Here is a 27544-nt window from a genome sequence, read left to right as displayed (position 1 = left end):
TAATCTATTAAACATTAAAAGCTCCCCTAAACAGGGCTACCTTCAGGTGTCATCTAAAAGTCTGGTAGTTGTTGTTCTCTTTGACATCTGGTAGGAGGGCGTTCCACAGGGCGGGCGCCACCACCGAGAAGGCCCTCTGCCTGGTCCCCTGTAACCTCACTTCTCTCAGTTAAGGAACCGCCAGAAGGCCCTCGGAGCTGGACCTCAGTGTCTGGGCAGAACGATGGGGGTGGAGATGCTCCTTCAGGTATACTGGACTGAGGCCATTTAGGGCTTTAAAGGTCAGCACCAACTACCTGACTTTTAGAAGACATCCGAAGGCAGCCCTGTTTAGGGAAGTTTTTATCGTGTTTTTATTATGTTGGGACCACCCAGAGTGACTGTGGAAACCCAGCCAGATGGGTGGGGTATAAATGAGGACGATGATGATGAATGGACCCGTTTGCAGTTCTAAGCTCCCACCTGGAAGCATTTATCCATTCCAGCCAATTTTAAGGGAATAACGTCTAACCCAGTTTATGTTTTCCTTGTGAGCGTCCATGCAGGTGTAAGACAGGCTTCTTCATCAGCCAGCGGTCCATTGGCCAAGATCCAGTCCATTGGCAGCATCTACAGAGCAGTCCTTTCTCCCCCTCTCCATGCTGGTAAATGGACGCTGACACTTCAGTCACAAGGCCACTATTCTCTGCACGTCCAAGGTGAGGAAAGGCTAAACCGAGGTGCTGGAATAAGTGAGGCCACAATTCTGAGCTCCATTTTTCCTCTGAATGATCTTGCACACACCTGGAGGCGCTAGGGAGTGCCAGTTGCATCAGATCTATTATTGGCCTAAAACTGTGGCCATCTTTTTTGGATCTTTGAGCAAACAATTGCTCCGACACGGTAAAACTCTGTTCTCTAGAGCAAATGATTTCTAGTGAGGTCTGGAGGGTGGCAGTATGAGAGCAGGACCTTGTCTGCAGTCGCTCCCCATCTGTGGAATGCTCTCTCCAAGGAAGTTTCTTTTATTCTTGTTCTTACTGAAATTCTATATCTATCTCTCTATCTCTCTACCTCTATCTATCTATCTGTCTGTCTATCTGTCTGTCTATCTATCTATCTATCTATCTATATCTATCTATCTATCTATATCTATCTATCTATCTATTTCTGTTTTACAATTTAGAGTATTAATTAAAACAACCTTAAAATATCAGTGACTTCCCTTCTTCCCTTTCCATGGTCCATTTTGCATATCATAAATCCCTGCATATTTTCCATAAACTAAACCATTCACTGTTCCATTATTACATCCATCAAAACTTGTTGACGCCGTTGAATTTATCTTAACACTGCCAACGTTTTCAAGTGTACACAATTTCCCCCCCATATATTTAATAAACATTTTTCAATCTTCTTTGAACGTATGTTCTTCTTGTTCTCTTCTTCTTTATGTTAGGTCTGCAAGCTGCACATATTCCATCAGTTTAAGTTGCCATCCTTCTTTAGTTGGGACTTTGCTCGTGTTCCATTTTTGGGCTAACAAAATGCATAAATAACCTTTTTTTTATACCTGAGAATTTCCATGAAAAAACGTTTTACTTGTTGACAGGTCAGAGCACCTTTGACTTCCTCTATTACTTTGCGGTTCCAAAGGACGGACGCCACCCTGGGCTTTTTATGATGGATAGTTCCCCTGTGCAAGGTATGTATGGGATCTTTCTCCTTCAATGGCTCAGTGTTAGTTTTCACACAGCTGTGCAGCAGCAGCAAGGGGTTGCACTGGGGAGTGACAGTGATTTTTTTTTTTTAAGTTAAAAAGTCCTTGTCATTATCCAGTCTTAAAATACCATAGGAAGTGGACTGGGAATTAGACACTGAGGAGCAACAAGTGGTCTTCTTCATGTGGCAAATTTCCCTATGGGTCTACTTCCACCCAGCTGTAAGAAACATCAATAAAATCTGCACAAAATGTGTACTTCATGCCACTGAGAATATTCAGAAAAAACAAGTTCACCAGTGTGTTGGAAAGAATGAACCATTAAGGGATCATTTAAACGTATGTGGTGGGCCTATGGGAAAAGTGACCCAATTTAAGCAATCAAATTTTTCTTGATTTTAGAAAGGAATTTTAAAAATTTTTAAAAAACCCAATACTGAGTTTATTCATGGGAGAACACCAAGATATAATATGGAAACCATTTGTGGGATGTGCATTGTTAGAAGACGGAGTTTTTATAGCTCAAACCTAGACATTTAAAGGATTTCACCTGTCTTTTAAAAAATCTATTGGCAAAACGCAAAACATTTGTCTCTTCATAGTTTTTTGTTTAGCTTTTCATCTGTGCTCTCCGTAGAATTTCAGTTTAATATGTTCTGCTTTTTCATAATGTTGGTTTTTGGAAAATACTTCCCCCCACCCCCAAGCCTTTCTCTCTATTAACTGTCCGATATTCTTTGGCAGTCAGATACAAAACAATCCCTCTGTTGGTTCCATTCCACACCTTGGCCTCACCTGTTTCCTCAGACATTATTGCTTGCTGCCAATTTCTAGCCTAATTGCAGGCTTGGATACTTCCAGAGGCCCTGCTAATAAGCAGCCACACTTAGCATTTTTGGGATTGGATGAAAACAAAAAATACAAGAATAGCGCTGCTGGATTTGACCAACGGCCCATCGAGGCAGGCATCCTGTTCTCACATTGTCCCGTCAAGATGCCCCCAAGGGGAAGTCCAGTCAAAGGAAACTATGGGGTTGGAGCACACATCTTGCTTTCAAGCTGAGGGAGCCGGCGTTTTTCCTCAGACAGCTTTCCAGGTCATGTGGCCAGCATGACAAAACCACTTCTGGCGCAACGGGACACCGTGACAGAAACCAGAGTGCACAAAAATGCCGTTTACCTTCCCGCCACAGTTGTACCTATTTATCTACTTGCACTGGTGTGCTTTCAAACTGCCAGGTTGGCAGGAGCTGGGAGAGAGCAATGGGAGCTCACTCTGTTGCGGGGATTCAAACTGCCGACCTTCTGATCATCATGCCCAAGAGGCTCATTGGTTTAGACCGCAGCGCCACCTGCATCCCTACTCTTCCGTCCTGTACTCTCCCAGCAACAGGCGTGGTCCAATGAGCTTTTGCCTTTCATTTCTTTTTCTTTTTAATTTTTTTTATTCATTCTTCTTTTTCATTCATTACATACATCTCAAAATTCTTAACATTTACTATATATTCCTCTCTCCCTCCCCTCCAGGGCTTCCCCCAACTTCTGCTTCTGGTTTGTTTCTCTTTTCACCCACTTTGCTATCTCCTAACAGAAAAAGTTATTAATAACATAACATCAAGCCTGAAAACAGAAAAATAAATGTAAATACACACCGTAATATTTCACTATTTTCTAATACTAATAATGTGAATGTTTATTTAAATCCTGCCATCAAGTCTATTGACTTTCTTTGTTTCTGCAAATATAATATACAGTGGTACCTTGGGTTACATACGCTTCAGGTTACATACGCTTCAGGTTACAGACTCCGCTAACCCAGAAATAGTGCTTCAGGTTAAAAACTTTGCTTCAGGATGAGAACAGAAATCGTGCTCTGGCGGCGCGGTGGCAGCAGGAGGCCCCATGAGCTAAAGTGGTACCTCAGGTTAAGAACAGTTTCAGGTTAAGAATGGACCTCTGGAACGAATTAAGTACTTAACCTGAGGTACCACTGTAAATGGTTCCCATTCTTTTTCAAAGTCGCTGTTGTCTTTTTCTCTTAATCTGTCTGTCATTTTGGCCAGTTCTGCACAGAGCTTTTGCCTTTCCTTTCAACAGGCCTGCCCACTTACCTGGTCGTTATGGCGACTGGTTTGAAGCGATCCCATGAGGCTGGCTCAGTTCAGCTGAAAGCTGTGAACCTGGAGGGGAGGGGAGGCAGCCTCGAGCAGCTGAAACTGGAAGGAGGAGCCAACCGGACGGACCTGCTGGCGGCCAAGCTGCCTCCCACCCTGATGACCGACAGCAGCTTCTCTGTAGTGCTGCGGGCTCTGGATGGAGACGGCCGGAAGGTGGAGAGGGCTGCCCCACAGGCGACCACTGTGGAGGCATCCCTGCTGGAGGTAAGGCAGGGAAGCGAAGAAGAGAGCCATGCGTCTCAACTTGGGGAAGCTGCAGTGGCGGAGGAAGCGGGTGTGTGGTGGGTGCGGGCTGCCCCGGGTGTCATCACTGAGGGGATAGACAAAAATATGAGGTGTTGTTTTTTTAAAAAAAATGGGCTCACAAAACTTTTTAGTACAGTTTAATTGAAGTACCTGCAGTTTAAATAAACATAGAATCATAGAATTGTAAGAGTTGGGAGGGACTAGTCATCTAGTCATCTAGTCCGACTCCCTGTAAAGCAGAAACTGCAATTGTATGCCAAGAAACAGGGAATTATGTTCACATGTGGGGGTGGGTAATATGTGTAAATATGTGCAATTTTTCTGGCAAAGGGTGTTGAAGGAGATAACAGAAATCACTGGGTTAAAGCTGACCAAAAGCTCAGAGGTAGCATTAATTTCAATTTTTGATGGGGTGGAAGGTTTGCAGGCTATGAAGGACATGCTCACAAGTTTGACAGCTGCACACATTATTATAGCTAGGAAGTAGAAGGGACAAGCAGAATATAAAATGGAAGAATGGTATAAAGAGGTATGGGATGTAGCTATTAATGATAAATTAATAAGTGCCATTAAGGTAAGATGGGGAATATGCAGGAGAAACAATTTTGAGGAGATATGGAGGGTGTTTGTAGAATTTGTACTGTAAAAATGGAATAATAATAATAATAATAATAATAATAATAATAATAATAATAATAATAATAATATATTTTTTATACCCTGCCCATCTGGCTGAGTTTCCCCAGCCACTCTGGGTGGCTCCCAATCAAGTGTTAAAAACAGTACAGCATTAAATATTAAAAACTTCCCTGAACCAGGGCTGCCTTCAGATGTCTTTTAAAGATAGGATAGCTGCTTATTTCCTTCACATCTGAAGGGAGGGTGTTCCACCAACACTTTGAATTGTGCTCGGAAACATACTGGGAGCCAATGCAGATCTCTCAGGACCGGTGTTATGTGGTCCCGGCGGCCACACCAAGTCACCAGTCTAGCTGCCGCATTCTGGATTAATTGCACTTTCCAGGTCACCTTCAAAGAGCCCCACGTAGAGCGCATTGCAGTAGTCCAAGCGGGAGATAACCAGAGCATGCACCACTCTGGCTAGACAGTCCATGGGCAGGTAGGGTCTCAGCCTGCGTACCAGATGGAGCTGGTAGACAGCTGCCCTGGACACAGAACTGACTTGCGCCTCCATGGACAGCTGTGAGTCCAAAATGACTCCCAGGCTGCGCACCTGGTCCTTCAGGGGCACAGTTACCCCATTCAGGACCAGGGAATCCCCCACACCTGCCCACCCCCTGTCCCCCAAAAACAGTACTTCTGGAAAGGGGTTAAACCATCGCAAGAGGTGTTGAAATTTTGGGAGGTTGGATAGTTACAATGGAATGGTCTCGGTGGTGGAGTGCACATGTTTATTCTTATTTATTTATGATACTTTGTCACAAAAAAAGAAAAGAAGAAAAAAGAAACTGCCATTGGCCCAGTCCTGTGGGGGATTCAGCAGGTGCCTTCTGTGCCAGTTGTTAAATGCCTGCTGAAAAAAAAAATGCCATTCTGCCAAGCCTGTGCAGGCAATTAAGAAAACACTTTCCCGCTAAGCGTTAATTGAAATCTGCTCTGAGCTTTTTGCTGTTTTTTATTGTAAGGTTTTATGGCTGTAAACTGCTTTTTTTAATGACATTTTAAAAAATAAATCAAGGGGCACACCGTCATGCTTTTTTGGTCTGTGCAAGTAAAGGTAAAGGGACCCCTGGCCATTAGGTCCAGTCGTGGCCGACTCTGGGGTTGCGGCGCTCATCTCGCTTTATTGGCCGAGGGAGCCAGCGTACAACTTCCGGGTCATGTGGCCAGCATGACTAAGTCGCTTCTGGCGAACCAGAGCAGCGCTGTTTACCTTCCTGCCAGAGTGGTACCTATTTATCTACTTGCACTTTGACGTGCTTTCGAACTGCTAGGTTGGCAGGAGCAGGGACCGAGCAACGGGACCTCACCCCGTCACAGGGATTCGAACCGCCGACCTTCTGATTGGCAAGTCCTAGGCTCTGTGGCTTAACCCACAGTGCCACCCACATCTGTGCAAACCTAACTGCAAATATGCACCTGAGCATTTGCGCATGCCTTCCTTTAGGGAGCTCTAACCTACGCCCTGCTTTGTTCCAGCTGAGCACAGATGCTCCGGTGTTCCCAGGGAGACCTGTTGCCGTTGCCTGGAAGGTGACGAATCCCGGCTCACCTAAGCAGTATGATCTGAGGGTAAGCAGTGTTCCTGGGTTCCCGGTCAACATCTCCAGCTCCAGGTAATTCTGATGAATGAGCAACCATGGAAGACACCAGTTCCTAGCATTGTAACTCGGCGTTTTCTAGTCTTTTATGCCCTGCCCTGCCCCACATTCCAAAGGCAGGGCTTGTGCGCATTCCACTATCGCACTGTGCAGAATGCAACTTCCTAAAAACTGAATTTCCTTTCCAAAATAAGAAATGTTTTAAGATCCTAAGGCTGTGAACGTTCTTGGAGATCTCAGGATCCTGTGCATGTGAGAACGCATCCACAGGGATGCGTACTCAGTCCGCTCCTTTATATTCTCTACACGTACGATTGTGTCGCTGCTCACCCTAGTAACAGGGTTGTCAAATTTGCAGATGACACAACCGTGATTGGGCTCATCCCTGAAAGGGAGGGTGAAACGGATTATAGAGATGAGGTGGAGCGGCTGACAGAGTGGTGCAGAGCTAACAACTTGCTCATAAATACAAGGAAGACAAAGGAGCTTGTGGTGGACTTCAGGAGACAGAAGAGCAATATCCAGCCACTTTTGATTGATGGGGTCTGTGTGGAGAGGGTAACAACGTTCAGATTTTTGGGCATTGAATTACAAGAGGATCTGTCCTGGAGTGTCAACACAAGGGGGCTTGTGAAGAAGGCGCAGCAGAGACTGTACTTTTTGAGAATTCTAAGGAAAAACCATCTTCCGCAGAAACTGCTGCTTGCCTTCTATCACTGTGCCATTGAGAGCGTGCTCACTTATGGCTTATGTGTGTGGTACGGAAGCTGTACTACCCAGGACAGGATGGGGTTGTGCAGAGTTGTTAAGGCAGCAGAGAGCATTGTTGGCTGCCCACTCTCCACCTTAGAGCAGATTTATGCCACAAGGTGCCATAGGAAGGCACTGGACATAGTAAAAGATCCATCGCATCCTGGTCACTGTCTCTTCGAGCTCCTGCCATCGGGACGGAGATACAGGACGATGAAGACAAGAACGAGCCATCTTAAGAACAGCTTCTTCTCCAGAGCAATCTCGGCCCTGAATGGGAAGCCTGGACTTTGAAAGTCATCTAATCTTCCTTGCTGTACTATACTGTATTGTTTTAATTAGTGTTTTTATGGAGCAGTCAAGTAATTTTGTTGTCCCTGAGAGGGGGCAATGACAATAAAGATATTATTATTATTATTATTATAAAAGCTGGGTGGTGAGGGTTTAGGCCTCTGCGGGTCTTTGTCCCCTACCTCCTCATGTTTAGAGGGGAAAGAAATTAGGGGTGTTGCCTCTCTGATTAGCGGTGGAGGCAATTTTGTTGCTGGTCATACCATATTGTATTGATTTTACCCAGGGGTAAGCAAACTTTTTCAGCAGGGGGCCTGTCCACTGTCCCTCAGACCTTGTGGTGGGCTGGACTATATTTTTTGGGGGATGGGGGGAATGAATGAATTCCCATGCCCCACAAATAACCCATAGATGCATTTTAAATAAAAGCACACATTCTACTCATGTAAAAACACGCTGATTATCGGACCGTCCATGAGCCAGATTTAGAAGGCAATTGGGCCAGATCCGGCCCCCGGGCCTTAGTTTGCCTACCCATGATCTTACCTTACAAACTCCTGGTTTTATATGAAATACAGTCTATACATGTTTTAAACAGCTAGATAAAATACTGAAGCTGCTTGATAATGTTTAGGCCACCCATCTATTTCTTAAATATTAACTTCTTTCGGACTTGCGTTCGACCAAACTATTCCTCCAGCCGAGTCCTCCAACATGATTAATGACCTGAGCGTTTGATGAGGCTCCAGGCACGTTCCCCCATTACGCAGAGTATACAGCAGCAGGGAAGGACGAGAAATATGAGCTACATTGCGAAGAGTTTTATTTCTAACTACGCAGACAGAAAAGAAAATACATCCTCTGTCTGTGAGAGCAGAGAGGCAACTGAAACAAAGGAACAGGAAACCAGTAATATAAGCATCCGTCTCCCGTGAGACTTCCAACAGTCTGGAATCTCTGGAATGTAAACAGAGTCTTGTGACTCCAAGCACTGCACCCGTGGCACAAACAGAAACCTAACAACTTCCACTCCCCTTTACTGCAGGCTACAATTGGACTTTAACCAAACTGCAACCGGACTCATTACCTTTAATGTACCTGATGCCACTGGTCCTGGCTCTGTGATCACCCTGACGCTGCAGGCCAGCCTCCTTCACCCATCTGGGGATCCTAGCTTTGCCCATCTACAGCTGCTTGTGATGCCTCTACCTCTGGTGAGTTTTTGGGGGGAAGAAAACTGGGGAGCAGGGTGCCCACGGGAGAATTCCTGGAGTTATTCTTTGATTATATATTGGGATGGGGAACCTGTGGTGTGTGTCCCCCCCCCCCGATGCTGGACTCCAAATCCCATCAGCCTGGTCAGCATGGCCAGTGGATGATGGGAATTGTAGTCCAACAGATATCTGCACAGGTTCCATACACATGGTTTGCTTGAAAACCATCAGAAGGATGCAGGCTTGTCAAAAGGAGCAAGGAAGTACTCATGGGTCATAGTGTTACAAGTTTGGGGAGGACAGTCGCTTCCAAACCCATGATCCTGTGTATGCGATAGAATCTTTAAGGGACAACCAATCAGACTGCTCTCTTTGTGAAGAAAAGATTTTTTAAAATAATAATAATAATAAACACAAAAAAGAAAACAAGCTAGCTCCATCTTCCATGTGGCAGCCTTTAAGATATTTGAAGATGACTATCCAGTCTCCTCTTAGCTTGGCTAAACATACCCAGCTGCCTCAGCTGTTCCTTATCAGGCTTGGTTACCAGACCCTCTATCCGAACACCTCGTTTCTGGATATGCTGTAACAAGAAGCTCCTCTTCGCCCACAGGTGCAGAACCCAGTCTCCTCCCCAGCCTGCAACGTCACTTCTGTCGGCGGGTCCTGTGGCCCACCGCGGACCCCTTGCCATGACCAGCGTTGGACGGCCACCTTGCGGATCTGGGACGAAGCTGGCGTCCGCTCGGTGCATGTGGAAGGGGGCGCTGTGGTCGCTCACCACGCTGACGGGCTGGCGGAGTCCGTCGCTTACAACTCGGACTGTTGCTCGCAGCAAGCTAGGCTGGTGGTCACCAACCTTCTTGGGCAGAAGTATCGGTGCCAAGTGGCGTCGGCGCCCCCTGCTCTTACTGTGAAGCCAAGAGCGTCCCCTCCTGAGGTCCTTAGGAAGCCTGTGGCGGCAGCAGGGGCTGCTGCGTCCTGGGGGTGGGCATTAATGGTGTCCATGGCAATTGGATGGATGATGTGTGTGTCATAGGGGAAACTCCCGGCTGGAGGAAGGGACCTCTCTGACTGTAGAGGCTGTAGGGATATTGTGGCCTTTTGCCTTTCCGAGGAAGAGAATGAATGAGCTTGGAAGATGCCAAGCAGATGGGCAGGTCCTGAATTCTGGGCCTTCAAAGCACAAGGCGGGTCCTGACTACTGACGTGTGTATTGTACTGTGATTGATAGGTGGTAAAACGCTCCGAGCCTCAGATTCCACCCTCTTTACCTGATCTGAGCTGCTCTTGAGCTTCGCGGCGGCAGAGTCTATCTGAAGAGAACAATAGAAGAAGCTTCCGTATAACTGAGCCAGATCTTTGGGTCATGTAGCCCAGTTTGAGCTGTCTGGTAGGGGTGCCTGCTGGCTTTTCAGCCTTAACCACCTGAGATCCTTTTAAGGGGCAGTGGCAGGGTTGAAACTGGGACTTGCGCATGCTGTACCACATGCTCGACCAGAGGGGCATGGCTGCTCCCTGGAGGGAGATGTGTGGGGCCCAAACCCACATCCTTGCTGCTATGAGTTCCATGCGCAGAAGGGCATTACTAGCCAGACTGAACAGGCCATCTTTTCCCCATCTCACATACTTTTTCCCTGTCTGTGCCCCCATACCCTTTTAATCATTTGTCTATCTACAGCCTCTACTTGTGTGTTGCAGTTCTTACCCGTTCTGCTTCTGTGTATGTCTCCCCATATTATTTTGACCTGGCCACCAGAAGTGTGCAAGGCTAACTGCTTCATTTTTGCCGGCTGGAAACAGGTCCCCAAGTCTCCTGTTACCCCTGAAATGGCCCCCAATCAGTTTATCCTACAGTTGTCGTCCTCTTCATTCCTTTACCCCAAAAGTCCCCTCCATTCTTTTCACACACCCTTTCTAAATTCCTTTCTTACCGTGGCTGTATAAAACTTTTCAGAGTCCGTGCTCGATGCCTGGACACCCTCTGTACACCGTTACCTTTTGATCAGCGATCGATTTCCATTCTCTATTTGCGTACTCAAGAGAATTCTCAGGACTGGCCCTACTGTTAGGCAGAGGGAGGCGGCTGCCTCAGGAGGCAGATGCCAAGGGTGTTAAAGCATTGGAGAAGAGAGCTGTGTGCACGCCCCACACAGACTGCCCTGCACCCCCTAAAAGAAGCCTGCTCCTCTTACGTGTGCAGTGGGAAAGTGCTGTCCCATTGCCTGAGTTGAAACAAGGTTTGGTAGCCAGTCTGGCTAGATTCTGTGCATGAAATCGGGGGTTGCCAGTGGAGAATCAACTTTGCTTCAGGCAACAAATGTTATAGGCTGGCCCAGGAAATCTTCCTTCGCTCTTCCTTCCTCCTGTTCTTACGTGTGCCTTTCTTCCCACTCCTATTTTCCTGCCTCTCTGCCACTTCATCACTGGGTTAGTCCGTCGCAGGAAAAAAACAGCGGAGCATCCTCTGACACCCTTTAAGAAGTCTAGCCGGGATCTAGTAGCTGTTGAACCTCCACACCTTCTCCTTTTGTGTGAGTGGCCCAACCGGCTATCTGGAGAACCCTTTTATGGTTCCTCTTGTGAAAGAATTGGGAATTGGCAAGCCTTGCCAATCCATTTCCAGTTGCCTCTTCCTAGATTAACCTGTGCAGGGGATTCTGGCTGGAACAGAATTGGTCCCTTCCCCTGCTCAGGTGGGTCTGTCTTGCCGCCTCCTCCCATCTTGGGCCCTGCCATGGCCTCCCTCCCTCTCTGTAACCCCTGTTCCCTCAGGCTACTGCTAGTTAGCTGCAGTGAGATCTGGGCCATTCAGTCTTAATATGACTGAGCTGGGAGAGGTGATGATCAAACTTTCCCCTGTGTTGTTTTCCTGGTCAAACTGAAAAAACCTGTCCCGCTTTCCATATAGGAAGCAGCATGGTGGGGTGGGGGGAAGATGGCAGATATTTCAGTTGAGGAAATAAATAGTGGCTTTCCTGCTGAAAGCACTAGCTTCTTCCGCAGCCACTGTGAAGTAAAGAAAAAGTTAGGAGCATCGACCACAGGTCTTCCACCAATTTGGCTTTAAGCGTGCCTTAAGATCTGAGATTCTTCTCTGCATGAAGCGTTCCTCTTCTCCAGACTTCCTTTCAGTTAAACTTGAACTGTATATTTTTGCCTACTGGGTCTAAATCGTCCTCTCTATATTTTTATGCAAATTATTTTTTAAAGTTCTGGATATTTTAGTTTTCGCTGTATGAGATTCGTGTTGTTGTTGTTTCGTATATAGATAGATATTTGTTTAATGGATAAAAAGAAGCATTTGGAAATTTTTCGACTTTTGTGTCAACTGAAATGTAGAATGGTGGTGTCTTGCTTTTTTTCCTCTTGAACTATTTCAATAATAAAATGTGCAATAGGTTTTGAGGATCCCCGCCCCCCCGGGGGGGGGATGTGGGAGTGAGCTTAGGGTGCAAAATTAAAATAACAAATATGTTTTAATCACGCATAAATTTCAGTTCTTTTCTATACAAACGTTTGAATAAATAAAGTTTGGTTGGTTGTTGGTTTTTTTTTAAAAAAGGGGTGATAACTGGGGGATGCGAAAGGGGAATAGGGAATATAAATTATTCACATTTGAGTAGTGTTATATTGTTGAAGCCAGCAGGGGGAGCCATAGATTTGAGGTTTGGATTGCTGCTAGCATCCGTATGAGAAAGTGATTAAGATAATCAATGCTGGCTTTTAAAAATACCTGCTTAGTGGGCAGGGCCTGGCAGCTTATGTAGAGTCAGGCACTGGAGGCCAGTGGTTCAGATCACTTGAAAAATCCTAAATACCCAGCTCTAAATGCCAGGTTTGAAAATGGGGTTGAAATCCACCCGAGGCTTACGCTCTGGTTGGAAATTACACAGAAGCTGATCCACGCCGTACTTCTAAATTGTTGTCACCTGTGCCAGGAGTAAGCCCTGTCCCCAAATTTCAGTCACTTATCATTTACCATTTCTGTTCTGCAAATGAAAAACCCTTAGGACACCTATTGATTTTTGCTGTTGGGGTTTAACAGAGTCCGTCGTATTTTTTCCAAGGAAATCCCAAACCAAGCAAGCAGACAGGTGCCTTTCTCCTGACACACGACACATATGGCTTTGTTCCGAGACATTTTATCACCCTGAGACACATTTGAATAGGCTTGGGTGGAAAAAATTACCCCTGTATACTTCAGTTTTGTGGAAGTTATTGAGGGTAGAAAACTATTGAAGGTAGAAAACGACCATGTGAAACTAGCAGTGCCCAATTTTTGCTTTCCCTGGATTAACAAAATGACCCAATACCGAACATGAGCCAAAGAGATCAAATGGGCACACAGAGACCTGAGGGATAGCTCGGTTGGTAGAGCACAAGATCCTTAATCTCAGGGCTGTGGGTTTGAAAGATTCCTGAATGAGTGTCTCCACCTCCATTAGTTCTGCAAGGCAGCCAGATGGGGTGAAGCACTCCGAGCACAACTCATTGTTGGTGCTGACCTTTAAAGCCCTAAACAGCCTCGGTCCAGTATACCTGAAGGAATGTCTCCACCCCCATCGTTCTGCCCGGACACTGAGGTCCAGCACCGAGGGCCTTCTGGCGGTTCCCTCGCTACGAGAAGCCAAGTTACAGGGAACCAGGCAGAGGGCCTTCTTGGTAGTGGCACCCGCCCTGTGGAACGCCCTCCCACCAGATGTCAAAGAGAAAAATAACTACCAAACTTTTAGAAGACATCTGAAGGCAGCCCTGTTTAGGGAAGCTTTTAATGTTTAATAGGTTATTGTATTTTAGTGTTCTGTTTGAAGCCGTCCAGAGTGGCTGGGGGGACCCAGCCAGATGGGCGGGGTATAAATAATAAATTATTATTATTATTCCTGCACTGCCAGGGGTTGGACCAGATGATCCTTGTAGTCCGTTCCAGTATGATTCTAGAGGACTGACCAGGTCTTGGCACCCTACAAATAAGTAGATTATGCATATACCTATGGGAAGGGTCCCTGGCAAATATCTATAGGCAAATCCTATGTAGGGGGTTGCTTCATATTTCCCTCCCTGCAATACAGGAATGTAGATGACGGCCTACAGCAAGTCAGGCCTACCATCTAGCACAATCATGTTTGCCTTGACCGGTAGTGGATATTTAGGGAGTCAGGCATTGGTCTTTTTCATAGGAGCAAAGAAAGCTGCCGCAAACAGAGTTTGACCATTGGTCAGTACTGTCTACACTGATTGGCAGCAGGTCTCCAAGGTTCCTGGAACATTCCCAGCCGTACCTAGAGATGCCAGGGATTGAACTGGCGACCTTCTGGATGCAAAGAAGATGCTCCATCAACTGAGCTCCCATGCCCTAGCTGCTCCCATTACCTGCTAGCCTAACATCTTTTTAATGGAAGGCGTTAGGATGCCATGGCTTTGCTATGCCCTTCCGCTTTTCCGTCTTTTAAATGGGAACCAGAAGTAAAAGCTGTGTGCCACTCTGTCCCCCCCCCCCGGCTTCATGGCTGTCCTGTCAACAAAGGCCATCAGAAAATAAGCTTAATAAGAAAGCGACTTCTTCAAAAACAAAACGGGAAGAGCTAACGGAATGGTGTTGAATTAGAGGAGGAATAATAATGTTGGTGCGTTGGCTTAATCTTTGGACCACGGAAAGAGCACCCGAAGCTGCCACAGATGACCTCTTCGTTTCGGTTCTCCCCACAATAGCAATGGCCTACCTCACCGAAGAAGGGAAATATAACCAGACTAAGAGTGCTATACAGTGGTACCTTGGTTCTCAAACGCCTTAGTACTCAAACAACTTGGAACCCAAACACCGCAAACCTGGAAGTAAGTATTTCGGTTTGCAAACCTTTCTCGGAAGCCAAACGTGCTCCGTTTTGAGCGTTACGCTTCCATTTTGAGTGTTATGCTGAGGTCTGTCTGTTTTTGCTATTTATTTTGCGTTTTTGTTTTTGTGGCTCTTTTTGTTTTGTTTTTGTGACTGTGTGGAACTCAGTTCAGCTACTGATTGATTGTGTCACTGCAGTGCATTGCTTATTGCTTTCATTTTATGGATCAGTGGTCTCGTTAGATAGTAAAATTCATGTTAAGTTGCTGTTTTAGGGGTTGTTTTTAAAAGTCTGGAACGGATTAATTCATTTTGCATTACTTTCTATGGGAAAGCACGCCTTGGTTTTGGAACGCTTTGGTTTTGGAATGGACTCCCGGAACAGATTAAGTTTGAGAACCAAGGTACCCCTGTACCCAGTTATCAAAAGGCAAGGTCTATGTAATTTGGCAGCCAAGGAGAGAGTTATGGTCCTGTCTTTTGAAGGAAGATTTGAGTGGGAACATAAGAGGGACAATGTTCAGCAGCTCTAGGATATGGCACATAGCAAAAGTGCCCCAAAGGAAAGGGGCGTCTCATTCATTTTCGTGAGCAGGGTTTCCTGTTGCTGAGGGGCCATGAAGAGGGCAGGGCCTGCTCTGTGCCTCCCGATTCTAGCCTGCCGCCTTCGGGTGCAACAGAGTGTCCTCTCTGGTCACCAGCACTGAAAGAAGAGTCAGCCGCCAGTGTAGCCAGCACAGAATAGGGGAGGCGCCATCTTGTCCTTCACCTCAGACAGAAAAAAACGTTTTGGAACCAGACCAGAGCCCAGCCATGTTTTCTGCATCACTGCCGAGTGTGAAATGTTGCGTCTTAACACAAAGTCCTAAACTCATGCTAAGAAAACAAGGTTCTAGGCTTCAAGCTGGAGCAAAACGTCTTGAGTTGTGCTGATGGAGCAAAAACCGGGGCTGGGTTGGTTCTAGGCTGTGGGGGGCCTTTGAGCAAGAAGAAGAAGAAGGTTTGGAGTTGCTATCCCGCGTTATCACTACCCGAAAGAGTCTCAAAGCGGCTAACATTCTCCTTTTCCTTCCTCCCCCACAACAAACACTCTGTGAGGTGAGTGGGGCTGAGAGACTTCAGAGAAGTGTGACTGGCCCAAGGTCACCCAGCAGCTGCATGTGGAGGAGCAGAGACGCGAACCCGGTTCCCCAGATTATGAGTCCACCGCTCTTAACCACTACACCACACTGGCTCCCACCCTCCATGGGTGGGGGTAGGTGGGTGGCCTCCCTCACCTAGTCCACCTCCTCAGTGTAGCAAGTCAAGGGGCCTTGTGGCACCCGGGAGTGGGGACCTGCCCAATGTCTGACCCAGCCAACATTTGAATGGCAGCCCTGGGCCAGGAAACATTCTTTCCAGCCTCTCCCTCAATGTTCCACATCTCTGGCTCCTTCCCTCAGACAGGCCAATTGCCTTCCCACCTCCTCCTTTCCATGAATGTCAATAGCCCTTTGTTTCCAGCTTTTCATAGTAACAGCAATCCTCTGTCTCGAAATATCTCCCAAGCAAATGATGCAAACCGAGGGGATATGCACATATTACGGCTACCATCCCACATCCACTAGCTCTCCACTGAACAGCAACGTAAAGAGGTTGGCGTATGCAAGAGTCGGACAATTGGTCCATCTAACTCAGTACTGGCCTACGCTGCCTGCTAGTGGCTCTCCAGGGTTTCAGATAGGCGGGGAGGGGGCGACATTCACCTACTTGGCGACACCGGGGATCGAACCTGTGACCTTCTGCATGCCAAGCAGATGCTCTATGACTGAGCTGCGGGCCCCTCAGATTGGGCTGGATGACTAGAGGTCTAGCGTTCCTCTAGCGCCTCTTGCAGGAGCAGGCCGAAATGGCATAAAGGAGAAAACGTTTGCGACGCCCCCTTCACAAGAAAGGTCTGTCTGAAAGATGGCCAGTCAAAGGAAGTGATGTCACGGGCACAGGGGGGACAAAGGGACATCGCCGTGCTGCTGACCGTCGACAGAGTGTGGCCTTGGCTGTCAGATAAAGGTGGACTCCTTGTGGCTGGGTAGTCTGTAGCCGCGGGTCTCTTTCAGCTGCTTGCAAAGAGCTGCTTTCTCTTGTTCCAGCTGGGCAATGCGGTCGCTCTTCTCAGACACTTCCTGTATACGATACGATATCTTTATTGTCATTGTCCAATACAGAACAATGAAATTGAATAATAATAATAATAATAATAATAATAATAATAATAATAATAATAATTTATTTATATCCCGCCCTCCCCAGCCAAAGCCGGGCTCAGGGCGGCTAACAACAATAAAATAGTGCAACATTCTAAAAACATTTCATTATAAAAATTAATTAAAATCAAATTGATGGCAACCATAAGCTTAAGATTGCCAAAGGAGGGAGTCAGGCTGTGCCCTGGCCAAAGGCCTGGTGGAACAGCTCTGTCTTGCAGGCCCTGCGGAAAGATGTCAAGTCCCGCAGGGCCCTAGTCTCTTGTGACAGAGCGTTCCACCAGATTGGAGCCACAGCCGAAAATGCCCTGGCTCTAGTTGAGGCCAGCCTAACCTCTCTGTGGCCTGGGACCTTCAGGATGTTTTTATTTGAAGACCGTAAGTTCCTCTGTGGGACATACCAGGAGAGGCGGTCCCGTAGGTACGAGGGTCCTAAGCCGTATAGGGCTTTAAAGGTTAAAACCAGCACCTTAAACCTGATCCTGTACTCCACCAGGAGCCAGTGCAGCTGGTATAGCTGGTAAATCTACATAAGACATTCAAAAACCCCTAAAAACTCTGAAACCCCATTTTAAAATATAATATACTCCTATAGAGACTCCTTATACTGTGTTTAAAACCAGAATTGCATTTGGGTAGAAACTGTTTCTCAGACGGCTAGTCCTAGTCTTTATAACCCTGTAGCTTCTTCCAGAAGGTAGAAGCTGAAAGAGATCATTTCCAGGGTGCGCACTATCCTGCACTATCTCTGCAGCTTTCTTATGGCACCTGGAAGCATAGATTTGATCCAAGGTGGGAAGAGTGCACCCAATTATTCTCTCTGCAGTCTTTACAACCCTGGACAGCATTGTTTTTCCCCTGGCCGTACAGCTCCCAAACCACACACACAGACCATAAGTTAATACACCCTCAACAGTACAATGGTAAAATGCCATCAAAAGGTCCTTTGAGAGATTGTTTTTCCGGAGGATTCTCAGAAAATATAACCTCTGCTGTGCTCACTTCATCGGGTCTTTGCTGTTTTCTCCCCAGGTTAGGTCATCTCTCAACTTCATTCCCAGAAATCGAAACACCGATACCGTTTGTTAGGCAGCCAAGCAGCGTTATCAAGAACAGAACCGCTATGTTGTTGCACTGGACTTCATGAATGAGAGGGGAATACAGGGACTCAGTTCTGGGGGATCAAGGTGGACACCTTTTAATGTGTCCAAAATCTGTGTCTCAGGAGGTTACCTTGGTCTGCCTCCTAAAAGGGCGAGTCCTGAGGCAGCCACTGGCTTTCACTATTGCTTGACTTGTCGGCATCCGTCTGTCTCGAGAGACAATGGAGTGTGCCTCCGGGGGTGAAGTCAAATGGCTGCATTAGCAGCACCGAAGTAACCTCTCCAGGGTGCAAGCCTGGGCTGTGTGCATGGAGGTCCTGGGCTGCCCAGATGACAAGACCTCCCTCTTGGCCTCGCTGATGGGGTCCAAAGGAAAGCAGAGCAAGACATTTGGCACCAGCTGGGCTGCGGGAGCTGCCGGAAGGAAGTGTACAAGGCGCCATCTAACCGCCTTAGGGATTCCGCTCTGGATTTGTTTAGGATGTACTCCTTAGCCAGGCATAGGCAAACACGGCCCTCCAGATGGTTTGGGACTACAGCTCCCATCACCCTAGCTCACAGGACCAGGGATAATGGGAGTTGTAGTCCCAAAACATCTGGGGGACTGAGTTTGCCTATGCCTGTCCTTAGCCCTTTCTTGTCCCAAAGTAGCGGGCACAGATTGTTCCTTGGAGTTTACTCCCGAAGCCTTTCTCACAAATGTGTATAACTGTAAGGCAGAGGAGGTTTAAGACCAGAGTTTTCCTTCTCCTACACAAGCTCCCTTCCCAAGTGGATGAGCCCCATCTACCCCTCACTTCCCTCTACAACATGTGCAGAAACTGCCTTCTTGACCATTCGACCCCCTGTGGGTGTCGTCCCACTCAGTTCCACCACTCTGTCTTTGTGCATCTTGGCTTTTTGTTTAAATGGGCCAGCCTGTGGGTTTCCCCCTTACCTTGATCAGCAGGTGGTTCTGTTCCTTGAGGACTGTGACAGCTTGCTGCTGAAACTCCTTCTTTCCCGGTGGATAAAGGGGCCCCCCTAAACCAGGAGGTGGGACTTCAGGCTAGAGGAGTGGGGAAACCCGCATAACTATCTGAGCACAACTTCCTTACACAACATACCACCCATTTTTTTATCCAGCACTCCTGTGTTGCAAAGGGGCCTCTCAATAATAATAATAATAATAATAATAATAATAATAATAATAATAATAATAATAATAATGACAACAACTATTTATAATTTATACCCCGCCCATCTGGCTGGGTTTCCCCCAGCCACTCTGGGCAGCTTCCAACAGAATATTAAAACACAACATCCTATTAAACATTAAAAGCTTCCCTAAACAGGGCTGCCTTCTAAAAGTCTGGTAGTTGTTTTTCTCTTTGACATCTGGTGGGAGGGCGTTCCACAGGGTGGGTGCCACTACCGAGAAGGCCCTCTGCCTGGTTCCCTGTTGCTTTGCTTCTCACAGTGAGGGAACCGCCAGAAGGCCCTTGCCATCATGAAAATGACATCAGGTGACCTGTTTTAGTTCTGACAGTCAACTGGTCCTCAGGGCTTCTGTGCACGGCACTGTACAAGCCTCGACAATCAGCTGGTTGTTGGCACTTGCATCTAATTTTGAGAGGAAGCAATTGCGCTGTTTCAGCTCTATGCAAGTAAGAAATCTTGTATGTATGCACCATTTATTAATTTACGGTGTTTATATACTTTTCGGGCTGCTGTTCCTGTGTCCCTTTGCTCTTACCTCATCCTTGCCATACCTGAGCAGGCACTAACTCCTGCCTCTTGCCAAGCCTATCTTGTCTGCTTCTTGGATATTGAGAGCATCTCAGTCCAGTGTACCTGAAGGAGCATCTCCACCCCCATCATTCAGCCTGGACACTGAGGTCCAGGGCTGAGGGCCTTCTGGCGGTTCTCTCACTGCGAGAAGCGAGGTTACAGGGAACCAGAGAGAGGGCCTTCTCAGTGGTGGCACCTGCCCTGTGGAACGCCCTCCAACCAGATGTCAAGGAAATAAACAACTATCTGACTTTTAGAAGACATCTGAAGGCAGCCGTGTTTAGGGAAGTTTTTAATGGCTGATCTTTTCTTGTGTTTTGAATATTCTGCTGGGAGCTGTCCAGAGTGGCTGGGGCGGCCTGGCCAGATGGGCGGGGTAGAAATGAAATGAAACGAAACGAAATGAGAGTGCTTGTTCTCTGATCACAGGCGGACGCTGTGCAGATGTGTTTAGAGGCATGTGCCCTGACCAAGCAAGGTAAAAAAGGAGTCGAAGGTGTCTCCAGATGTGCCATCCATCCGAAACAGTCTTATTCCAACATGGACCACGTCCTTATTTTTCTATTTTAGCACACATTTTGCTGACCAAGGGAGGCAACCCCTCCTCCCAGTGCTTAACATTTGGATACAGCCTTCTGGAAAGCTACCGAATGCAAAGCCCATGGAAATGAGAAGGACATGTATTCAGGCAGTTCCTGCTCACTTCCGCAGAGCCTCTTCAGGTGAACTTGCACCTGACAGGTGAGATCTGTCTGTTTCGCCTTCCACCCCCTTGTACTGGAAACGTGAGCGATCCTCCCCCCCAAGGCAGTCTTCAGCGTCCCCCCAGGACAGAACTGCCCCAACCCCAACCCCAGGCCCTCCCCTCCCCCTCCGTCCCCACTGACCTTTCCAGGAGAGGCCAGCAGGTTTTTCAAGCACAGGTTCACCTCCTGGATCTTGGCCAGCAGCAGGCAGCTCTGGTTGGAGTAAGGGTCTGGGAAATAGCTCTGCGGTTGTGCAAGAACAACAGTGAGCAGGGAAAAGCAAAGCAAAACTCAGCATAGAAATTGGAAGATTGCAATTCAAAGAGTTGTTGTTTTTCAAAAAAAGGTAAATAGAAAAAAGGTATGAGGATGTTTGCAGTTAATATACGACCTTTTAGCCCATGTGTGAAAATGTGTATGTGGATGCGGGTGGCGCTGTGGGTTAAACCACAGAGCCTAGGGCTTGCCGATCAGAAGGTCGGCAGTTCGAATCCCTGTGACGGGGTGAGCTCCCGTTGCTTGGTCCCTGCTCCTGCCAACCTAGCAGTTCGAAAACACGTCAGAGTGCAAGTAGATAAATAGGTACCACTCCGGCGGGAGGGTAAATGCCGTTTCCGTGCGCTGCTCTGGTTCGCCAGAAGCGACTTAGTCATGCTGGCCACATGACCCGGAAGCTGTACGCTGGCTCCCTCGGCCAATAAAGTGAGATGAGCGCCGCAACCCCAGAGTCAGCCATGACTGGACCTAATGGTCAGGGGTCCCTTTACCTTTACCTTTAACTGAAATAACCACCTTGGCTTGGCTTAGTGTGGCAGCATCAACGAGGGTCTTGCTAAGCCAAGATTTGGCTCAGTGTGTTGTGTGAACCAGTTCAAAGATTTCACACTGAAAGTGACCTTTGGCTCCTAATCCCTGCTACCTTTTATTCCGAGCTGGGGAGCTCCCTAAATGTGTGACAGTTGTCAAATTAAACATACGTGCTTTGAAAAGGGGACATGTAAAATCCACAGAACCTCATGTGTATCTCAGCCTACTGAATGCCACGCCACAAATACTCCATCATCACACAAGGCCTGCCCTTACCTGGAGCAGAGTGAGGCAGATGCCTGAGGCACCTGATTTTGGGTCTCGTGAAAGGGCTGCCAATTGTTAGCTATTTTATTTTTATTGCAGCCTTACTGCCCTGGGAAGCGAGATGCGCTTGTGGGATTTTCTGCCCCAGGTGCCAAAATAGCCAGACCACCCTTAGCACCTTTAGATACCACCTAAGGGTGGCATCTGCTCTCCCTCGGGCCCTGCCTGGTACTTACTGCCTCCGTTCCCATGTGCTTCTGACGCCTCTGGGCCTCCAGGAGGTGGCGCTGAAACCAGTCGCGCACCCGCTCAACCATCTCCAGCCCTTGCAGCAAGGCGTCCCGTTCCCGTTCCAGCTCTTGCATTCGCTTCAGCTGCAAGACAGGGGGCAAAGTCAAGATTCTAGCTTGTGAGTTGCGGGGTGGGTGGGTTTCTTTGATTCAGCAGCACAGAACGACTTTGCAATGCTCAGGAGATCTCCATCTAAGGGAGAAGGGACCTTGCAAAGAGGGATGTCAACATTTCTGCACAAAGTAGCAAAGAGGTGTAGCTCAAAGGGTGTAGAACCCATGCTTTGGGCGCAGAAGGCCTCAAGTTCAGTCCTAGGCACCAAAGATGATGATGATGATTATTATTATTATCATCATCATCATCATTTATTAGATTTATATATCACCCTTTGGACGCGGGTAGCGCTGTGGGTTAAACCACAGAGCCTAGGACTTGCCGATGAGAAGGTTGGCGGTTCGAATCCCCGCGACGGGGTGAGCTCCCGTTGCTCGGTCCCTGCTCCTGCCAACCTAGCAGTTTGAAAGCACATCAAAGTGCAAGTAGATAAATAGGAACCACTCCGGCAGGAAGGTAAACGGCGTTTCCGTGCGCTGCTCTGGTTCGCCAGAAGCGGCTTAGTCATGCTGGCCACATGACCCAGAAGCTGTATGCCAGCTCCCTCGGCCAATAAAGCGAGATGAGCGCCGCAACCCCAGAGTTGGTCACGACTGGACCTAATGGTCAGGGGTCCCTTTACCTTTTTAAAATGCTAATCAGACCTGATTGAAGAGGAACGTTTTTGCAGGGTGCTTAAAAATTTTATAGTGAAGGAGGCAGATGAATCTCCCTGCGGAGAGCGTTCCACAAACAAGGAGCCACCACAGAAAAGGCCCCGTTCTTGTGTGGCCACCCTCAGGACCTCACGTGGAGGAGGCACACGAAGAAGGGCCTCAGATAATGCAAGGCAGCAGAGGAGGCGGGAATGGGCAAAGCGACACCCTTCTGAACTCCCCGGAAAGGGCACCTGCCAAAGCAGCAGCAGGAGGGCAGGAGCCCATTGCCAACCAGGGCACCCAGAAAAGCAGCACATAACACCTGTGCTAGGAAATCTGAACTGGTTGCTGATTTGCTACCAGGCCAATTCCTTTTTTTTATAATAAATTTTTCTTGATTTTACAACATATATTAAAACACAATACAACTAACAATTGACGACACATAAACAGACAAACATGTAAACACGTATAATTTCTTAACCTTTCTTTCTTGAACCTTGTTTCCACGACTTCCCCATACCTCCCTTTTCTGCATCCCTGTTTTAAACTTTTCCAGCAACTCCTAATTTCAGTACTTGCAATTCAGTTTCTAATCTTTTTCCTCTTACCCAATTATTTATCACTGCAATTCTGTTTTACATTACCCATGACATTTTAGCACTCATTAATTTTACAACAATTCTTAAGATAAACTTTAAATTTCTTCCAATCTTCTTCCACCGTCTCTTTCCCTTGGTCACGGATTCTGCCAGTCATCTCAGCCAGTCCCATATAATCAATCACTTTCGTCTGCCACTCTTCCAGCGTGGGTAGTTCTTGTGTCTTCCAATACTTTGCTAGAAGAACTCTTGCTGCTGTTGTAGCATACATAAAAAACGTCCTGTCTTTCCTTGACACCAATTGGCCTACCATGCCCAGGAGGAAGGCCTCTGGTTTCTTATGAAAGGTACACTTAAGTACCTTCTTAATTTCATTATAGATCATTTCCCAGAAGACCTTGATCCTTGGGCACATCCACCAAAGGTGGTAGAAAGTACCTTCAGTTTCCTTACATTTCCAGCATTTATTATTGGGCGTATGATAAATTTTTGCAAGCTTGACTGGGGTCATGTACCACCTATAAATCATTTTCATAATGTTCTCTCTTAAGGCATTACATGCCGTGAACTTTATACTGGTAGGCTACCAGGCCAATTCCAAGGTGTTCCTATTAGTCTGTAAAGCCCTTAACAACTTGGGAGCAGTTTACCTACTGGATCGCCTTACTCCATATATGCCCGCTTGATCACTTTGATATGCAGAAGGGGCATTTTGACATAAACATTGTATGTATGTCTCAGAAAGTGAGACAGCTCAGTTGGTTAGAGCGTGGTGCCGATAACGCCAGGGTTGCAGGTTCGATCCCCGTAAGGGACAGCTGCGTATTCCTGCATTGCAGGGGGTTGGACTAGATGATCCTCAGGGCTCCTTCCAACTCTATGGTTCTATGAGATGCCCCAAACCTCCAAACCACAATGAAAACAGCACCCCGTATCAAAACATCGGTTTGCGACAAGAATACAGCCCCTTCGACAAAATTGGCTGCTAAACTGCACGTCCAATGCAATACCAAAAGAATGAACACGGGAATAACCTGAGATGCATGTCGATGGAGTTTCTAGTGGGAGGAATCCCAAAAGGCAAGGTGCCACCATGGAGAAGACCCTGCTACCCACAGAACACCTTCCAGGCTCTCTCGAGGGATGAGGAACAAAGCATTTCCTCTTTTCTAGGGTTCTACTAATTCCTTTTTAGAACTTCAAAACATTGGATGTCTGGGAGGAGGTAAGGTCTAAGAGAGGCCAGAACAAAGGGGTGTGGGTATTTGTGTGTGCCATCGTGGTCCCAGCTACCTGAGCCGCAGAGAGACTCACCCAGAAGAAGAAGCGCAGGGCCTCCAGGCTGCTGAGGGCCGTGTCCAGTGGGACGATGAGGATGGTGTAGCCTCTCTGGACTGCCATCATGGCGCAGTGGGGGCCGGGAGGCAGCAACGCCCAGAGCAGGAGGGAAGGGGGCCACCCTGGCATCCCAGCGGGGCAGCGAGGTCCCCTCACAGTAGCGCCCCTGCTTGAGGAGGGGGGAAGTCGCGCTCTGACGATGTGGCTCCTTCTTCTCTCCCCACAAGTCACGTCCCACCTGATTCCAGGCCAGTGCCGTCACGGAGAGCTCCGCTGCCAGCAGCCAAATACTAAAAAAGCTCACCTGGGCCTCCCCTTCAATTCCTTCAGGAACGTTTATCTGAGCCTTTCCTCATTCCTCCTCAAACATTGGACTCTCCTTTCATCCGGTCCTCTTTTCTCTAAGGCACTTTTTGCTCCCCTACATAGCTGTCAACCTTCCCCTTTTTTTGCGGGAAATTCCCTTATTCCAGCGCCGTTTCCCACTGCTTCCCGCAGCTATCCCGGATTGTTGGATATCCCGTGGACTGTCTGCGGGTCAGGTGAGGCTGCTGATCCCTTATTTTCAAATCCGAAAGTTGACAGCTATGCTTCTGATCCCTTATTTTCGAGGCTGCTGATCCCTCATTTTCAAATCTGAAAGTTGACAGCTATGCTCCCCAGTCACACCCTCTTCCCAAAATCCTGTCACGACCTTCCTCCACAGCGGCTTCCCTCTCCCATCCCTCAGCTCTCGCCCCTTTCAGATGCTCTCTTCTGTCTCACACACACCTCCATCAACCTTCTCCTCATTCACTCATTCACACCCTTCCTTCCTTCCTTCCTTCCTTCCTTCCTTCCTTCCTTCCTTCCTTCCTAGCGTTTCCACCCTTCCTCGCCCTTTTCTGCTGCCCGCCTGGTCTTCCACATTTGAATTCTTTTCTTCAAATGGATTTGCGCTGCCTGCTCTCCTCCGCTGCTAACCTCTCGCCTCGGCCTTCTCCTCTGTTTTCCCCTCTTCCCCTCAGACCCCTCTACTGCCCTTGGGGCAAAGCAACAGTGTCCGGAATCTAACCCCCCCCCTGTCATCCCATTTGGCTGAAATCAGCACTTTCCCCCCAGTGCATCGTGGGATATGCTTTAAAGCCTCAGTTGCCCTGGACAATGGTGGCCATAATCCCAGCCTTTCCAGCTGGCTGAATGTGCTTGGGGTGCAAAGAGAGGTGAGCAGAACACACTGCTCTGCCAATTTACGATTGCAACATGAAGAAAAGGCCTTGTTCAAAACTATATCCTCAACTTTTTGGGGTGTCAGCTGGCCCTGGCCGAAGGTGTTTTAGATTGACTTTTTAATTTTGGGTGCTTCCAAGGCTATAGCGATTTCTGAAGATGGGTTTCAATCACAGGCCAGAAAATTCGGTTTGCACAATTACAGTGTCATAGAATTGTAGAGTTAGAAGGACTCTCAACTACAGCAACAAGCCCACTTCCCCCAACCCAACCCCAAAATTAAGACTTTTCGCAATAAGGGAAGTAATAAGGGCCCTGGTATTAACGGGACCGCCTCTCCAGGTATGCCCCGCAGAGGACCTTAAAGTGAATAACCATAGTTTAGAGGTCCTGGGCCCTAAGGAAGTCAGACTATCCTCCACCAGGGCCAGGGCCTTTTCAGTGATGGCTCCGACCTGGTGGAATGCTCTGTCCCATGAGACTAGGGCCCTTCAGGATTTAACCTCCTTCCGTTGGGCCTGTAAGACAGAGCTATTCTGCCTGGCCTTTAATTTGAATTCGGCCTGATCTTTTATTTCCCTTCTCTTCCCTCCCCCTCCTCTTTTATGAAGATCACCCGCTCTGAGACCCCACAGCTAATTCTCCCCTGGCCTCCTTGCTGGCCCAAGTAGGACCAATTCAGACAGCTAGCCCTCTAATTGATTTTTGAATTTCATTGTTATTCATGTTTTTATACTGTATTTTATGCTGCTTTTATAATTAAGTGTTTTAAAGTGTTTTAAATTTGTTGTTAGCCGCCCTGAGCCCGGTTTTTGAACCGGGAAGGGCGGGGTATAAATAAATTATTATTATTATTATTATTATTATTATTATTATTATTATTATTATCATCATTATTATTATTATTATTATTATTTATTAATGCAAACTGGAAAGCGTGGGGTAACACTTGAGGCAACGTGGTCTAACCTGCCAACAAACGAACTACTATAAACACTCCATAAACAGCTGATGTTGTCTGTCCTCCCTGCAAACTCTGTGCGAGCAAATCAGGACAAATGCTTGATAAAAACTGGATGCCTGGAAGCCGCTTCAGAGCCAAAGCGGGCATGCATTGAAATATGTAGCAGGCAGCTGCAGACGGCACTTTTCAAAGCTCATTACAGAGGGAGGGCAGCCCTTCCCCGCAGAAGGCAGACAGATCAGAGCAGAGAAGGCAAACACATCAGACTGAACGCTTTTTAAACAGGTCATCCGGAAGCAACTTTTGGTAATCATACCTTTCAGGTCCAACTGGCACCCTGGAAACAACTAACAACACAAGCCGTGTGGAAGCTAGACAAAATGTGCATTAATACAAACAAACACACACTTAAAATAAAATATGAACTGCATTCCTTTCTAATCTGGCCTTGTCTGTCTTATCTCCTTTCAGCATGAACCCGGACCTCCGTGGGGTGAGGGGAGCGGCCATGGAAGGGGTGGGAAGAGAGAAAAGCAATTTTGAATAGGGACAAAATGGCTGGGGGGGGGGATTTGGCCTACTTTTGGGGTTGACACAATTACTTTGTTGACACAAAACAAATCGCGGAAACTGTTGCTGGATTTCTCTTTCCTGCTGCAAATTTAGTTGGTTTCATTGCATCTTGGATTGCTCCTGTCCTTAGTTCATATAAGTACCATGGGTTTTAAGTCGGTGCATGCCAGAAATCGTAGGATTTTGCAATTTCTATTTGCTTTCGTCGGGTCTGAGACCGTACAATGACATTTGTATTGATTAAGCCACCCCTGCTCTTTGCACGCCTTTAACTCTCAGCTCAATTTCATCCTCGTGATCTCCTACGGAGAATGCAGGCAATAATAATAATAATAATAATAATAATAATAATAATAATAATTTATTATTTATACCCCGCCCATC

General features: G+C 47.3%; 2 protein-coding genes across 9 annotated transcripts in view; one reads left to right on the top strand and one right to left on the bottom strand.

Moving 5' to 3' along the window:
• VWA7 (von Willebrand factor A domain containing 7) overlaps nucleotides 1-11970 on the top strand; it is a 38996-nt gene extending 27026 nt beyond the window's left edge. For 7 of the 8 annotated variants that reach the window (XM_083600596.1, XM_083600598.1, XM_083600602.1 and 4 more), the window contains 6 exons: nucleotides 546-698; nucleotides 1592-1684; nucleotides 3797-4080; nucleotides 6283-6419; nucleotides 8491-8659; nucleotides 9273-11970. In XM_083600596.1, the coding sequence (XP_083456722.1) occupies nucleotides 546-698; nucleotides 1592-1684; nucleotides 3797-4080; nucleotides 6283-6419; nucleotides 8491-8659; nucleotides 9273-9698 (1262 nt within the window). In that variant the 3' untranslated portion in view covers nucleotides 9699-11970. Of the gene's footprint in view, nucleotides 1-545; nucleotides 699-1591; nucleotides 1685-3796; nucleotides 4081-6282; nucleotides 6420-8490; nucleotides 8660-9196 lie in introns of all 8 variants that reach the window. The other variant, XM_083600601.1, reaches the window with a different exon arrangement.
• Nucleotides 10851-27544, bottom strand: part of SAPCD1 (suppressor APC domain containing 1) — a gene marked incomplete at its 5' end in the record, with an annotated part of 31567 nt that continues 14873 nt past the window's right edge. The window contains 5 exons of the mRNA XM_083602218.1: nucleotides 10851-13098; nucleotides 13220-16657; nucleotides 18779-18889; nucleotides 20499-20600; nucleotides 21668-21805. Of these exons, the coding sequence (XP_083458344.1) occupies nucleotides 16535-16657; nucleotides 18779-18889; nucleotides 20499-20600; nucleotides 21668-21805 (474 nt within the window). The 3' untranslated portion in view covers nucleotides 10851-13098; nucleotides 13220-16534. The remainder of the gene's footprint in view (nucleotides 13099-13219; nucleotides 16658-18778; nucleotides 18890-20498; nucleotides 20601-21667; nucleotides 21806-27544) is intronic.

The sequence above is a fragment of the Podarcis filfolensis genome (assembly GCF_964270895.1).
Source record: "Podarcis filfolensis genome assembly, chromosome: 2".
Taxonomy (NCBI): Eukaryota; Metazoa; Chordata; class Lepidosauria; order Squamata; family Lacertidae; genus Podarcis; species Podarcis filfolensis.
This window is presented reverse-complemented; position numbering and strand designations above follow the sequence as displayed.